Source organism: Cantharellus anzutake, assembly GCF_015039405.1.
Source record: "Cantharellus anzutake strain C23 chromosome Unknown EI90scaffold_7, whole genome shotgun sequence".
Taxonomy (NCBI): domain Eukaryota; kingdom Fungi; phylum Basidiomycota; class Agaricomycetes; order Cantharellales; family Hydnaceae; genus Cantharellus; species Cantharellus anzutake.
The window spans coordinates 201,073-215,464 of NW_024066957.1; the positions used below are offsets into that span (position 1 = coordinate 201,073).

At 49.5% G+C, this 14,392-nt stretch overlaps 6 protein-coding genes across 6 annotated transcripts; 5 read left to right on the top strand and 1 right to left on the bottom strand.

The window, feature by feature from the left end:
- Positions 1 to 212: 212 nt before the first annotated feature.
- EI90DRAFT_3117858 (aspartic peptidase domain-containing protein) lies at positions 213 to 2,803 on the top strand (the record flags this gene model as incomplete). The annotated part of the gene is made up of 11 exons (XM_039063035.1): positions 213 to 455; positions 525 to 584; positions 650 to 824; positions 905 to 1,078; positions 1,144 to 1,205; positions 1,258 to 1,287; positions 1,354 to 1,528; positions 1,592 to 1,619; positions 1,696 to 1,851; positions 1,909 to 1,969; positions 2,024 to 2,803. 11 exons carry the CDS (start codon positions 213 to 215, stop codon positions 2,801 to 2,803), a joined length of 1,944 nt encoding a protein of 647 aa, XP_038920651.1.
- Positions 2,804 to 4,195: 1,392 nt separating this feature from the next.
- EI90DRAFT_3039127 (uncharacterized protein) lies at positions 4,196 to 5,268 on the top strand. The gene has a single exon (XM_039058916.1). It carries the CDS (start codon positions 4,443 to 4,445, stop codon positions 4,899 to 4,901), a length of 459 nt encoding a protein of 152 aa, XP_038920652.1. The 5' UTR covers positions 4,196 to 4,442; the 3' UTR covers positions 4,902 to 5,268.
- On the top strand, positions 5,119 to 5,707 carry EI90DRAFT_3039134 (uncharacterized protein). The gene is made up of 3 exons (XM_039058917.1): positions 5,119 to 5,145; positions 5,200 to 5,264; positions 5,285 to 5,707. Exons 1-3 carry the CDS (start codon positions 5,138 to 5,140, stop codon positions 5,536 to 5,538), a joined length of 327 nt encoding a protein of 108 aa, XP_038920653.1. The 5' UTR covers positions 5,119 to 5,137; the 3' UTR covers positions 5,539 to 5,707.
- Positions 5,708 to 5,911: 204 nt separating this feature from the next.
- Positions 5,912 to 6,895, top strand: EI90DRAFT_2414279 (uncharacterized protein). The gene is made up of 3 exons (XM_039052986.1): positions 5,912 to 6,021; positions 6,076 to 6,394; positions 6,449 to 6,895. Exons 2-3 carry the CDS (start codon positions 6,094 to 6,096, stop codon positions 6,610 to 6,612), a joined length of 465 nt encoding a protein of 154 aa, XP_038920654.1. The 5' UTR covers positions 5,912 to 6,021; positions 6,076 to 6,093; the 3' UTR covers positions 6,613 to 6,895.
- A 1,181-nt stretch (positions 6,896 to 8,076) lies between these two features.
- On the bottom strand, positions 8,077 to 10,523 carry EI90DRAFT_3117860 (cytochrome P450; the record flags this gene model as incomplete). Its single annotated transcript, XM_039063036.1, has 15 exons — positions 8,077 to 8,348; positions 8,432 to 8,480; positions 8,552 to 8,681; positions 8,740 to 8,919; positions 8,979 to 8,992; positions 9,061 to 9,116; positions 9,186 to 9,384; positions 9,422 to 9,526; positions 9,575 to 9,596; positions 9,653 to 9,747; positions 9,803 to 9,839; positions 9,916 to 10,088; positions 10,142 to 10,153; positions 10,220 to 10,342; positions 10,404 to 10,523. 15 exons carry the CDS (start codon positions 10,521 to 10,523, stop codon positions 8,077 to 8,079), a joined length of 1,587 nt encoding a protein of 528 aa, XP_038920655.1.
- Positions 10,524 to 13,396: 2,873 nt separating this feature from the next.
- EI90DRAFT_3012953 (uncharacterized protein) lies at positions 13,397 to 13,989 on the top strand (the record flags this gene model as incomplete). Its single annotated transcript, XM_039056611.1, has 3 exons — positions 13,397 to 13,445; positions 13,489 to 13,660; positions 13,722 to 13,989. 3 exons carry the CDS (start codon positions 13,397 to 13,399, stop codon positions 13,987 to 13,989), a joined length of 489 nt encoding a protein of 162 aa, XP_038920656.1.
- Positions 13,990 to 14,392: the final 403 nt, after the last annotated feature.

Here is a 14,392-nt window from a genome sequence, read left to right on the forward strand (position 1 = left end):
TGCTTGCACGACGTCCCTTTTGGCTGGCTAAAATACAGTGGCCAGTTGCTCTCCTTACAATTCCTGAGGCTTCCAACTGGAGCACGCCATTCTTTAGGGCTTGGTAGACTGCTTGTCATATCTCGTTCCACTCCTTGGGTTGAGACCTTGAGCATTGAACATCTTTTACAAGGACACACCGTCCATTTACTTCCCTTCCCTCACTTTTCGGGATGCGGCCAGCGTTGCTATGCACTTTAGCGCTATATCTTCTTCCGATTTCATCTTCAACTCGCATTCCGCTAAGGCGGGCCCCTGGCCGAACAAGTAGACCGCGTCTGCAAAGTACTCCTGTATACGACCGCGATGTTGATGAACGTGCTACTGGAGATGGTGGCGCTGTGGATCTAAAAAATATAGAGGATGTGATATACATTGCGAATGTTACTGTTGGTGGCAAAGATTATGTGTTACAGGTAAGTGTATGCCAACCAACACCCGATACAGGTGTACCTGACAATTCATTTTTTTCCCGTTTCATTTAGCTCGATACCGGCTCTTCTGATCTTGTCGTTTCTTCTCCGGTTTCACATGTGGCAATTTCAGTACGCGTTTTCCTGAGCAAGCCCGTCCATGTGATCTAGACTGAGCCCGCTCCGCCGATTCACAGTCAATCCCATTGAATTTAACATATGGAACTGGAGCGGATTCTGGCGCGGGGGGATTCATTGGGAATGCGAGTGTCGCATTTGCTAACCAAAACGTACCAAATCAAGCTCTGTTAGTTGCCGATACATTTAACAATCCCGTCACAAGCTTTGGTGCTGTCGGAATAATGGGACTTGGTACGTTCTCCGCCCCATCAGTCGCTCCCGTTGCCTTCACGATATCAATTGAATTCTTTCTCCTCACTTCGCTTCTCTAGGCTTCCCCTCGTTATCTAACATAGAGAATGCGATATCCAAAACAGGAGGGAATTGGGGAAAAACTTTCCTTTATAATGCTTTCGCGCAAAACACCAGTGAACCGAATTACATAACATTTTCTCTGACGCGGGCTGAGAACGGGACACTATTGGATGAAGGAGGGTTCACTATTGGTAAGTTTTTTTTTTTTTTGCTTTGTAAGACTTGGGAGATATTGGTGACATATATGCGTCTATAGGTGAATTAGATTCGGCTTATACGGATGTGATGTCAACAAGTCCGATTCCGACTTGGCCTGTGGTATGCACGCATCATTTCTCAATGACATGCCTCATCTATGGTCTATTTCCAGTCAAATCCAACGCGTTGGAACATACTTATCGTGCGTGTTATAATTTCTTTCGCCAAAGCGAACTCCTGTTCGACATTTCCGTGCTTTGGCTTTTAGGACGGATACGAGGTCTCAGATGGAGCGAAGACTCTAACTTCGAGTGTATCTTCCGTCCCGAATGGAAAAGCAGTTGTCCTTCTTGACACGGGAACTGCGTATGTATACGCACCATCAGATTTGGTGACGGCTATGTATGGAAATGTGCAAGGTGCTACGTACGACAGCAGTGCTGGTTCGTCGGCTATTACTCCCTGTCTGCCGTTCCAGAGCTGAAATGTCATGGCATGATCTGTAGGTCATTGGGTCTACCTTGTAATCAACAGGTTTATTTCGGATTCTGGATTGGGTTGGTTTCTTTCTTTCCTGCATTGGATATTTATTCATATTTTCGGCCCGTAGCGGTCGTCGGATCGATTTGCATCCCCTGGACCTTGTTGTCCCCGTGCTCGGTAACAAGAACAAATGTATTGGATCATTTATTCCACAGAGCTTGGGTGAAAGTGGACAGTATGATATTGTTGCTGGCGATGTCTTCCTCCGAAATGTCTACACGGTGTGAGTAAAATCTCTTTGAACACATAACAGCTGTCCGACCAACTCATACATTGGTAGCTTCGATTTTGGTGATTACACAGATTCGTCGAAGCTCACAATGGGAGATCCATACGTGAAGGTGAACAGTCTGCCCTTGTGTTATTCCTAACATTCAATTTCCCGATTACTGCAGCTTTTGCCAACCACCAACATCTCCCAGGCCATCCTTGAGTTTCAAAATCAGCGAGGTGGCTCATCGACACTCAAGGTGCCCTCTAATCCCGGCACGGGATCTGGCTCTCCGACACCATCCCCTTCTCCTACATCCACTATCTCCCTGGATGACCTTGCCCGAAAAGTGAACCATATCGAATCGTATGGACCAGCTCTATTTGCTGTACTAGCCGTTAATGCTGTCATTATGCTTGTGGTTGTCATCGTCGGCATTATGTGCCTTCGACGGCGCGGCGGGAGAGACCGGGCGACCGGGGACACTCCGGATGATGGGCCGCAGCCGAAATCTGGTTTCCTCCAGAATCCCTTTTCATCTATGGGTTTCCGCGGTCTTTCAAGGGCCGGCAAGCGAACGAAGAAACGGGGTCGCAATGGACCAGCCAACAATACGATCTCGACGATGGAGCTCGCGCCTAATAATGGAGACAACACCGAGGGATTCAGTTCGAATAATCCTGGGTTTTCGTATCGTCCGGTTTCGTTGCAAAATCCCGATGCAGCGTACAGAGGTGCTCCTCTGTCAGAAACGTATCGCATGTCCACCGTGAGTTCCGGCTTGAGGAATCCCAGCATCAGTGCGAACCTCCTGCCTCCTTCCTCGCCCACGACGCCTGGTATGGATACAGAGACTCCAATGCCAGGGGGAGGCGAGGACGGATTGTACGATAATCCAGCACGATACAGACATTCTACGTTTTCGTTCAGAACGGAGGCATACAGAGATTCGGCGGTGCTTTAGTTGATTTTGACCATTTGGCACTTCCGAGTCATGTTAGGGCCGCCAGTTTCTATTGTCATATTTTGGGTGCTGTGTTTGTGTTGATGTTTCTGTGTACAGTATGGCGTCCAAGCGCAAGTTTAATCAATGCTTTGCCTATGACAGAGGGTTCTCGAACCCTAGGACAGAGTTTCATTTGTTGTGGTATGCATTTGATTTCCTGAACAGTGTATATAGCTGGGCGATTTATCCAAATCGGGCGCAGTTTTTTTTTTACGCTTGCATAGCGCTGGTGTAGCCTTCTTCATCGGAACTAGGCTCAGCGACAGCCTTGTACTCCTCAAATTCCGACTCATCATCAAATTCCGCATCTCGATGCAAGTCTTACTGGAGGAAAGCCTGAGCTAACTTGACCACCTCCTCCATCGACTGTGGCAAGGTCAAATCCCTCCAAACATTCTTCACTCTGAGCTCCTGTCCTTAAACTCTTCGGTTTGATTCCTCGATAGAATAAAATTACTCCGATGCTTCCCTCCAGGATCGATCGGTTTGCACATCTTCGTCTCGGGCTGTCTGTGTCTTCGAACCATCTACACACTGGTGGAGCAGAAGCACAGTGTGTATTTTCTCTTGAGGGTCCCAATGCGTGGGATATTGATCATTCTCCAAAACAAAAAAATGCTGTCGCTTCACATTCGGCCGGCCTCTTGTTGGCTGATTCCGACCTTGCGAGGCTTCTGTTGAAGCCCGTCCCGAATCCAGCTAATTTGGCGGGTTCACCAGGTTCAGCAACTGAGGGGTAAGCAAGACCATGCTTCCTACGCGTTGCCCTTTCACAAGTAAACGATACATGCCTGTAGCTTATAAAGTCAAATTGCTTTCTTCTGTGGATCGCCAGCATGGTCGACGTGGTAAATTCGGTATCTTCAAAATAGTCTACCCAGCCGATGTAGAAGCGATCTAACTCACTAGGATGTCGGTGTGGTGGGCGGTACTGACCTCCCTCGGTACGTAGGCAGGACCCAGCCTCCATATTAGATAGACTCGGTACGTTAGCTCATCTGCATTGGATTCTATACCTGCCTATCTCCGCCTCAACGAACAAGTTAGCGCCTACATTACGCTGCCCTCGCCGACCTCGAACATCATAATGCAGAGTATTCGTAAAAGGCCGTCCAAGTCTAGAGTTGCGAACAGAGGTGGCGTACATAATTGTTATTGCGGCCATCCCGAGGAGTCTGACTAGGACGTTTGAAGGTGAGGCGAATGCTTACTACTACGAAACTCTGAATTTGTCGCGCGTTCAGTCATCTTGGTTCCTCTGTTCGCCACCCAGCGGTCTGCACCCTTCGAGTTTAGGATGGACGATCCTGACCTGTCTCTCGCCCCCACAGCTAAGAAATGCATAAAGTTTGTAATAATATTGTCCCCTTTACGATGTGCACGGCGCCTGCTCCGCGCCCATAGTTGTTAGGTTGTTGTTGTTTATTCTGGATATCATAGTTGTTAGGTCGCAGATGTGGTAACACTATCGTTTGGCACACAGGAGGTGCATGAGGGAGTATGGTCGCACGTACAAATGAGGAATGAGAACCATTGCATACAAGCGACTTGCAGGTTTCCGTACAACGTATTCTATATATAATTTGTTGCTTGTGGGATGGACGCGCGGATTTCGATCGCCGCAAAACACGCAAGCTTGAACATCGACTGGATCTTCACCTTGCCACGGAACCACGCAAGACTTGACAGAATTCGGCGCCTGGATAGTGGAACATGGGGTTGTGAAGTAATGGAAAAATGCCTTGGAAACTCCAATAAGCTGCTCTGGTGGGCAATGTCATTACGTGATTACGTGCCCGTGGCCGGTGGAAATGGGGGAACGAGAGCTCGGAAAGACGACGCACAGGAACAGGCGAAGGCGATGGAACACTGTGCCCGGAACATATTGAACGAAACTTGTAAAGGGACGAAGAATCGCGAGTTAGCCCTCTGTTGGAGTCGTGGAGGTGGATTGATCGATGGCTACGGTGGTTTCAATGCTGTCTGTTTCGGCGCGTGGCAGCATATCTTGAGTCGCGCACCCGCGAAAAAGCTAAACCCTGTTTACACGAGTTGACCACACGAACGGAACGTTGACGTTGAGAACGTTTCAAAGACTTTACAAACTTAGGCGCTATGAAAGCCAATGTCGCAGACGAAGAAAAGAGTATTCTATTGTCGAGGTACAAACGTGGATATGGTGCTAGGCGAACGAATGCAGATTCTAGAAAAGATCATCCAGGAAACGGTAGAATCGCCGGCAATCTCCTCCGATCTCGATGATGGTACGACCTGGATCGAATACGCTAGGGTATGGCGCTGTCCTGTGGCACCGAGCGGGAGGAAGCCATTTCGAATGGGGCACCAGCTTGAAGTGTCGGCGTCCCTATTGTGTTTTGGTTTGCGCCTGCAAAAGTAACACCACAGCGTTATACCTTCAGTCAATCAGCTAGCCTGGAGGATTCCACTACTTACAAAGGCGAGTTGATCGCCGCACAATCAAACGTTGCCTAGTGAAACAGTTAGCCTGGCCAATGTCGCAGTCCGACCTTGCTAGTGAAGACTTACCTCCGGCGCCTCTCATTCCGGGCGCGCCTCCTGATTTCCTGGCAAATCAGGCAAACCCTGGCATGGAAGTACTGCCACTATATTATTGGTCAGTAAACAACATATGGAAGATGAAAGTGAAATATTACTCACGCGGTACTCGTTGATCATGCCGACCGGCATGTTTGGGAACAGCGCCTCGATGGGCGCTTCGACGACAGTTTTTAGAGCCCAATCGGGCTCTAAAACATGCTCATGGCCGCCACATAGGGCAAGCCATGCGGGGTAATGAAACCCAGGTGGAGGCACCTGGGGTTCATCATCTGTTGCGTGGGCATCCTGGCTGTGGAACCAATGAGTCATGAGATTGGATGCAGAAGCGAAGTCCTCAAATACCTGGATGCCCGGGCGCCATGTTGCCCCCTCGGCGACATTCTACTGATTCGAATATCGCGATTCAGTTCCTTGAGACGGATATACTATGGTTGTAATGAAAGATAAACACTCACAGTGGTTTGGCGTCCAGGAACAGACGGTGTGTGTTAAGAGTCGAGTATGATGGCCTTTGGCTGGCGAAGAGTATGCGTGTTCAGACTGGGGAATGGTCGATCAGATCCTACGAACGTATGGCACAACAGAAGTGAGATCAGGTGTACTCACAAAAACGAAGTTCCAATCACCTCGTCAGCTGAAGTATTTCCTAGATGCCTTAGCGGTCGGGAATGAAGGAGGGAGGAGAAGGGGGTGTTGGGTACAACGGATGCAGATCCTTGAACTGTCGAACAACTTTTTATATGGATTTGCAGGCAATAAACTCTTACATAAATGACGACGCCTCCCTGATGAGCCCTATTCGTTCTAGAACCAGCTTGTATCCGTCCGCAAAACTCGCATATCTTCGTCTCGAGCTACCTGAGTCTCAGATCGAATCTTCTCCCTTGGTCAAGCGGAAGCGCCAGTGTATATGTGTCAAATTTTCTTTCAGAGTAAGAAGTGGGATGCATACCCGTGCCTCAAAATGTGGTAAGTAATTACACTGGACATAGGGCAGTGATCAATTTTTCCACGCAATGACAGGAAGACCAAATCAATCAGGAAGATGCTTCCGCCTCAATATTCGATCTCTGGTCAAAGTCCGTCCCAGATCAGCTGGTCCGACAGGACTACAGGGTTCTGCTGAGTCGGAAAACTACGCTTCTGCGCGTTGCCCCCTGCAACAAGTGTGCCATGCGTGCCCATAGTTTCTCCATGAGCATTCGTCCTTTTCCGCCTAAGTTGGGCCTGATACTCGCCTTCGTCGACTCGTTATGCTGCGCCTCAATCGAACGAGTCCTCTCGATTTTTATTTCCTCCCTCCGTTGGAGTCATTTGAAGCTAGAGACGCGACCGCGCTTAGAGTTGGATCCAAGGAGTGGGACTGGCCAGAGCTGTGGTATGAACGTGTGCACCCGTTGAGCCTGGAAGATCGGAAATTCGTTCTATTACAGGGGAGATACGGCTAATTAAGTCGTATTGCTTTCCTCCGGGAATCACCAACACGTCTCAACACACGTTCTACTTACATAAATCTGGTGCCTTAAGTAAAATAATTCCTCCGACTGATTTAGAAGCGATCGTACTCATTCACCTGGATGTCGCTGACGCTAATGTCATTGACATCTACTCTCAAAAGGACGCCTTCAGCCCGTTGGCCCATATCTGCGTTGGATCCTATACTCGCTCTTGGATTAAGTCTGGAACGGCGGACCACAGACAGTCAGGAGGTAGAATTCCTATTGCCACTGTCCCGAAGAGCGCGACCGGGAGGATTTCGGGAGTTAAGGCAAAGGTCACCATTGGAAAAAGTCCCTGAACGTGCATTCGGTCTGCACACAGCCCTTCCCCTTTGAGGACGCAATTTTGATCCGTCCTTCGTTTTGATGGCTTTGACACTCTTTACAGCAGTCACTGGGCAGTCTGTATAAGTGGTAACACCATCATGATTTGACCCACAGGAAATGCGTGAGGCGTGGTAGAAGGATGGGACCGAGAACTGGGAAACGCGACGCACAGCAACCCATCGTGTTTGGACAAAGTTGCAGGAAATCTGAGTCACCGGCCGTGTTCGTCATATGTAGTGAATTGCCATCGGCCCGGCAATAAACTTTGACGCTTCCTTGCATGATCTAGATGCAGCACCTGCATCAATGTGCAGATCATTACTTTGATGAACAATATTGGCTGGCTGGCAGTAAATTCTTCGCTGCAGGGGTCAAGTGAAGGGATTATTCCAGTTTGCCAAATCAAGAGAAGCCCCAGGTAGTCATTGACGGTTGAATGCTCAAGCGTAAGGAGTCTTCCGCGCTATATATGATTTCCATACCAAACGTTTCGATTCTTTCTGGACTCTGGCCGAGGATTGCAGCGGTATGCATATTACTCGTTACGTGCCTGCAGCCTCATGATTGATATGACCTCCTCCGGATGGACGTGCAGCTAATAGTACTGGGGAAACAGCGCGTGAATCAGATGATGGCATTCAGACTGAGGTGCATCACTGTGTAAGCCACGAGATGGTGCGATGACAGCTTCAGATGATAATGATTACAGTTGCAGGGGTCGACTCTAAGTACAATGATCGCGCTTAACTGTGGCGATGGTTCGGACGATGCGCGTGACCAGGATATGGCGATATTGCAGGGCAAACGGACTGCCGAGAATGTACGCTAATGCTGATCGGCAAGCGACAGCTTCACAGGCAAGTAGTGGGCTTTGGTAAAAGGACGCTTCGTCGACGGATCGTGTAACACCGTGCTCGGCTGCAACGTCCCGACAATGTTATGGCTCTTCGTTTGGACGTTTGGGACTTCCTCGAATACGAACGCTTTGACAAGGGCGGCAAGGATCGCTTTGAATTCGAAAATGGCGAGCCGAAATCCAATGCACATGTGTGCCCCTTCTCCAAAGGTATCTAGATGGTTCCAGCCGGAAAGCGAAACTTGTGGTGTTGCGAAGGTAGTCTTTTCCTCGCCATCGTTCGGTGAGAGCCAACGTGAGGGTTTGAACGTTTGGCCGTCATACCCCACGCTCCGCGGCGGGTGTTGATAGAAAGACGTGGAATGACAATCATCTACAAAGTACCGAGGTTTCATTTAGCTCTCGTGACATTCATATGTCTGGCTCTGGTATCATGAAGCGTACCTGCCCCTTCTTGATGGCGATGAAATTCATAAGGCTCCCATCAGATGCACGCACTGGCCCACTCAATGGGATCACGTCATCCTTCCCCGCAACTCGTTCTGTATGTGGAGCTGCAGGGTAAAGTCTGAAACTGGCAAGCACGGCACGATGAGCCGCGAGGAGGAACCACTCCAGAAAGTCTGACTCACGACTCTTTAGTCACCGCATCAAGGAGTCTCAGGATATCTTTGTTCTGGAAATCATCGAACCTCGGTTCGCGACCAAATTCGTTTAATTCTCCGCGTAGTTGGGTTTGGACATCTGTATGATGGGCGAGTGCATGGACGGCAAAGCTCACCGTTACAGCGGTGGTCTCGTAGCCGGTAAGGCTGGTTTCTCGGTTGTTAATAATGCGTGTGCCTACGCAAAACACGATCAAATGTCTTACATGAAAGTATTGATCTAGATGGAGGATCGTGTATCAGAAGACGGGAAGCAAAAAGCAAACTGACACCAGAAAAAGCACGCACATGGTCAAGTAGTTCATCCACATCCAAAGCCTCTCCCTCCTTATAACTGGCTTTGACTTAGGGATACATGGAACTTAGGTCGCTTGCTTTTTCATGGTTATTGTAAAAATATGGGGGCGACTCACTTAGATGACTAAGAAGATCTTTACTGTCTTCAGAGAGGCTCTCACCTCTCATGAGACGAGCGACCTTCGCGTCCGCCAAGTATCTTCCAACTTTTCGGACATGACTCCTAATAGCTGCCTGCTTTCGTACAACATCGAATGGGAGACTAAGATAAAAGGGAAGGCTCGCAAAAGAATCGGCGTCTGTCATAAATATCAGCTAAATAATCAATGCCAAGAGCAGGGATGGAACGCACCAAAAAGCCCGTAAATGTCGATGTCGACTCGACAAAGTCCTCCACGGTCCGTGATAATTCCGTGGCTTCTGATGACTTGCCCAAACCAAAGTCATGATCAAAGCCCTGGGCCTAGATTATCAGACGGAAGGCTTTAGTAGTCACACAGCTCACCACTCGTCCGATGATGTCAAGCCTGAACAGCTAGGGATGTCAGCAGGGGATTGAGAGGGGAGCGTGTTTGAGACTGACGTTATGCCAGAGTTCCATTCCACAATGTTAACAATAGGCGATAATACTCCATTATCCATCTCGTTAATTATATGCATCCTCATGGAATCTACAAGCTGCATGGAAGATGAATCGATGCAAGGGATCGGATGGATGGCTGAGAAAGCTTACCTTCTCAGCACACCCGTTGACGACACCGTCCATCTCTCTGACTTTCTGCCACTACAGCATGTAAGAAATTCAAAATGTGGAGGTTCCCTCCATCAGGGGGATTTGACACATACGTGAAGCAGGAGATAAGGGCACTCCTCGTTCTCTTATGCTCGTCACCTTCGATCCAGAGTATACTCCTGCCAAGGATGCGCTCGATCAAGGAGCGGAGACCCCTGGACTTCTGATAGCTGTACGCGTTCTTAACTTCTATGTGCCACAGTGCCTGCGGATCAGCCACGATAAGCTACAGATATGATTAAAATTTTCTGGATAACAAAGCGACGTTTGTGCACGTACGATATCCCCATGCTTTTAGATAACGAAATTCGAAGATGATAAGTTCCATCAAAGAGAACGAAGTTTTGCTCGAAATACCCAAAGTGCCCCTTTGGTTCTGATGACTCTCCCCTTCTCGTCGATCCACTCGGAATAGAGCTCCCCGTAAGGGGTGTCATACAAAGCCGCTTTTTCGTGTCCCCAGAACCAGTGGGGGGGAGACTGGGAGCAAGTGAGCAAAGATAGAAGCAGGAATCGCAATGTGAGGTGAGATGCAACTCACTGGATAATCCAAGAGATGGGTAGTAGACCTGGATCCAATCGCGAGTCTTCTGTACATATAGTATACAACTGATATGACGATGGAAGTGATAACAACGGCGGTGGTGGATAGAATCGCCATGAGTAGAGCAACCGCACTTGGAGCAGATGGTTCGAGACGTTCAAGGTGCAAGTCTGCCGTCGATGAAAGAGTGATGAAACGGGCTTATAAAAGTTCTTCCTGCTCAGACAGGAGCTCTGGTCCAGAAAACCCTTCCCCCCCGGTAGAATGTTTCATACCAACGTCACTCATTCTATCAATGTTTCGCCGTAGTTGGCAAGGGTGAGGCTGGCGACGACGTATTGTCGAGATGGGGAAGAAGAACCAGTCAAGCTCAATGGATGACGCTAATCACTCACGATCCGCGGTAATAATGCACCCCTCCTTCGATCTGGAAGGAAGCCATGCCGTCCTGCATCGAAAACACGTACAGTGGCTAATCCCGAACGTCAGGGGATTGAACTTGCCATCCACCAGAACTGCTGTGCGGCATAGGACGGTCGAAAAGGCAACTGGCTGATATTCAGTGTCAGCGAGCGCGTCAGTGGCCAGCATCGAATTCTAAATTTGGTTTTGCCTTCCAAAACCAGTCGAACCAAATTTAAAACTCGATTTGGCCAGGGTCATCGTTAGCATGTCCGGGGCCGAGGCAAGAGTACCGACGACCACTGGGTGTTTGTGATGAAATTGACACAGCGCTCACCAACGCACATTTAGCTGGTCGGGATTGTGGCTCCAGCTGCATGGTGGCCCCAATTACAGTTTGTCCCAGCAACGCCGGTCCTCACCGTTGATATTAGTGCAAGGGCAGGCCACACGTGCCATGACGGACCGCAACTCAGGCTGCTTAGTACTGAAAGCTCTAATCGCGCAGTATCAACGGGCTCCCTACAGATTTCTTCTTCGATGAATCCACTTCATATTTCTGACAGTCACTGTTCGGCACCGCTGGAACCACCTATCATTGCGGGCTATGGGTGAAGGTACTGACTAGGAGTCTGGACAAGTTACAACAGGGCCGCGAGTATCCACATGACCCAGAACAGAAAGCCACAAGCGGCAGCTACGTAGCAGGCCCCGGCTAAGTCTTAATCTTATGGAACCAGCTAATGTGGCTGTGAGTGCCCGCAATGCGGAGAGCGCCGCAAGCAGCTATCATCCGCACGGTCGCCCTCGACCGGCTCATCAATGGCTTCCGCTACGGAGCGACCGGTAGATCATCTGGTAATTAGTAGATAACGCGTTTCATGCATCCCGGGTGTGCTTTTTGAGGAGATTGCCGCGATTCTGACTTTTTCTTCCGGATGATTTTCTGTCACCTTCATCTTCACCCCCCCTCGCTTTTTTTGCAAGCTACATTGACAGTTGCACCCCAATAGAATCCTTTTTTAGTTCCTCTCCATTGGCTACCCGCAGCGTGTAAGCGTGTAAAGTCTGTGAACGTCCTCGGCGTCATCGTCCCCTCCTTAGTTGGCGTAAAATTGGTACAGGCTCGATCAAGACGTCCGGGCATACGCCTGAGCAGGCAGTAATTGCTGATGCCGAAGCCGCTAGGCCATTGATCTACTCGTCCCCGTTCACAAAGGACCAGCTTGTGACGAACGCAGCTGATGACTCTACTCACCCGAAGGTTTCTTACAATGTCCAAAACACAATCTTCCATATGAACTTGACTGGGTCGCTGTGGGTCGCATTTCCCAGTTCTCGATCCTACCTCTCCACTAGCCCACCAACACGTAGCGACAAAAAATCGTGCACGACGACGAGCACCTTATTCTATGATCACTGCGTCATCAGAGTTTCGAAGACATTTTTCCATTGCTCCACAATTCCATGCTACACTGTCCGGGCACCGAATCCTAATTAACAAGTCTCGCGTGGGCCTGTGGCCAAGCAGGGTGAGTTGGCGAGATCATGGACCACGGGAAGGGATTTTTGGGCAAATTACTTGGTGCTGGGATAGGAGTTTGGGTGGCCTGACGTCGAACCCGCGATCTGCAGGGATTCATACACATGCAATGCACATATACCCGGGTGTAGTGAAGCAAATGATGGATAGTATGAGTAAAGGGAAGCGTGCTTGGTGGAAGATGTGAACTCGAAGGCCCGTGAGAAGAACTTATCTTGCAATTTTAGAGGGCTACAGAGCAGCGGGAATATTCATATATAAGCTTCAATGCACCTCACACTGACCTGTCTCAGTAGCGCCCTCCTTCCTTGGATCGTGATCTTATCTGCGACGACCTTTGTCGTCAAACATTTCCCGTCAGGTTGGACTCTAGATCTACTGTTGTGAATCCCATGGCCTCCTCTCAGGAGCTCTCATACGCTACTCCGGCCCAATTTGCATGCTTGACTCCTCCGGTGCTAGGGAAGTGGTGGAGATGGCTCTGATTCACAATATTGCGTGTTTTCTGTGTCAGCCTAGTGATATCGAGCCCTCGCGCGCGGGACATGTTAGGGATAGCAGCCCAACGCCGCGGTACAAACGTCACCAAGGTGAATGTACGGACCGTAGATCCGTATTTTGGGATTTGGGGGCGGGGCGCTTTGAGGTGCTAACCCTACCTTCCCTTTGTTTCCTTTACGCTTTGGCACTCTTTGCCAAAGTTTCATCTCAGTGGCGTATACCACGTCGTCGTGTATGTAAGGACAGGACTCGCCCAGGCAGCCGATACACCACTGATATAGGTATCGCGCTGCTCAGACCGTAGGCGTAGATTTACAGGACAGGGTATGTCGGTTATGATGCGAACCATCTTGGAGGTATCCTCGTCAGTCATCAGGGAACGAACACGTCTGACTCGAAGCTGATTTAATCGATTTGGATATCATCCTCGAGAGGCCCAACCACAAGTTCTTTCCCGGCCTCCTTCCTCAGTTGAAGCACATCGTGGATCCCTCGGCACACATTCTCGCTCGGCCCCGGAGTACGAGCGGCGGTGAACATTCCCATGAAGACTACTAACTCGAAGACGGTCTATATCATAAGGCATTCACTTGGTGAGTTGAACGATTGTTGACGCTGGGATATTTGCTGGACTAGTGTTGAAGTTCCCGTTAGGAGCCATTGCGCTCCTTGATGCAGTCTACCTCCCGCTTGACCTCCCTCTTGATACAGAATTCTGCACTAACACTTTTGGGATGCCACGCGTTGGTAATCGAGCTTTTGCCGACTACGCTGACGCCCATGTCACTAACCTTGCTCGCATTACCAAGTGAACTTGCCTTGTCCCCTTGCTCTCGTCATAGGGATTAACTGAAAATATTTTCCATCAGTAAAAAGGATCCAATCCCTACCCTCTCGTACCCCTTCACGGGATTCCATCATTCCTCAGGAGAGAAGCACATTGTCACCGCGGGGACAGCCTTTGGGGATTGGTACGCTTGCAAAGGGCAGGGTAACACTAATCAGAACTGCTCTACCGGTGCGGTGCCCAACATCTTCGGGGGAAATGAGTCCGAGGGAGTGGCAATTCATAGGTGGCCCACATCGGAGCTCTTAAATACGCGCAGTCACGGTGGCCCCTTGGAGCCATCGTTATAGGATGCTGCGATTACGGGCGCTTAACGTGACTCGGGCCACCAGTGGTTGTGGCCAGAATCGTTGTTTCTTTTATTCCCGTTCAACACCTCGTCGCTCTGTTCACCGTCGGGAAACCGAGCCGACGCTATAACATTCATTCCGGTGGCTTTTGTTGGCATTCAGCGCAGATAACTCCATTTTTCTTTGCTACGACATGAACAGTGACCTTTCCATTGCATGCATGTGGAGGGTATGAAATTGATTCCCTGTTCCGACACATGTCAGGGGAATGATCGGAACATGTTTTTATTTCTTTCACTCGCGACGACGAAAGACTAGAAATAGGCAACTCCTGTAGTTGACGGCAAATGAACAGGAGAATGGTCTATCAGGGGAGACACTCCCTTTCCGATCCCAGATAGAG

Coding starts and splice junctions, on each gene's coding strand:
- EI90DRAFT_3039127 (XM_039058916.1), top strand. CDS start 4,443: ATGGACGCGCGGATTTCGATCGCCGCAAAACACGCAAGCTTGAACATC.
- EI90DRAFT_2414279 (XM_039052986.1), top strand. CDS start 6,094: ATGAAGGAGGGAGGAGAAGGGGGTGTTGGGTACAACGGATGCAGATCC. Junction 6,395..6,448: donor TACCCGTGCCTCAAAATGTG/GTAAGTAATTAC, acceptor ACGCAATGACAG/GAAGACCAAATCAATCAGGA.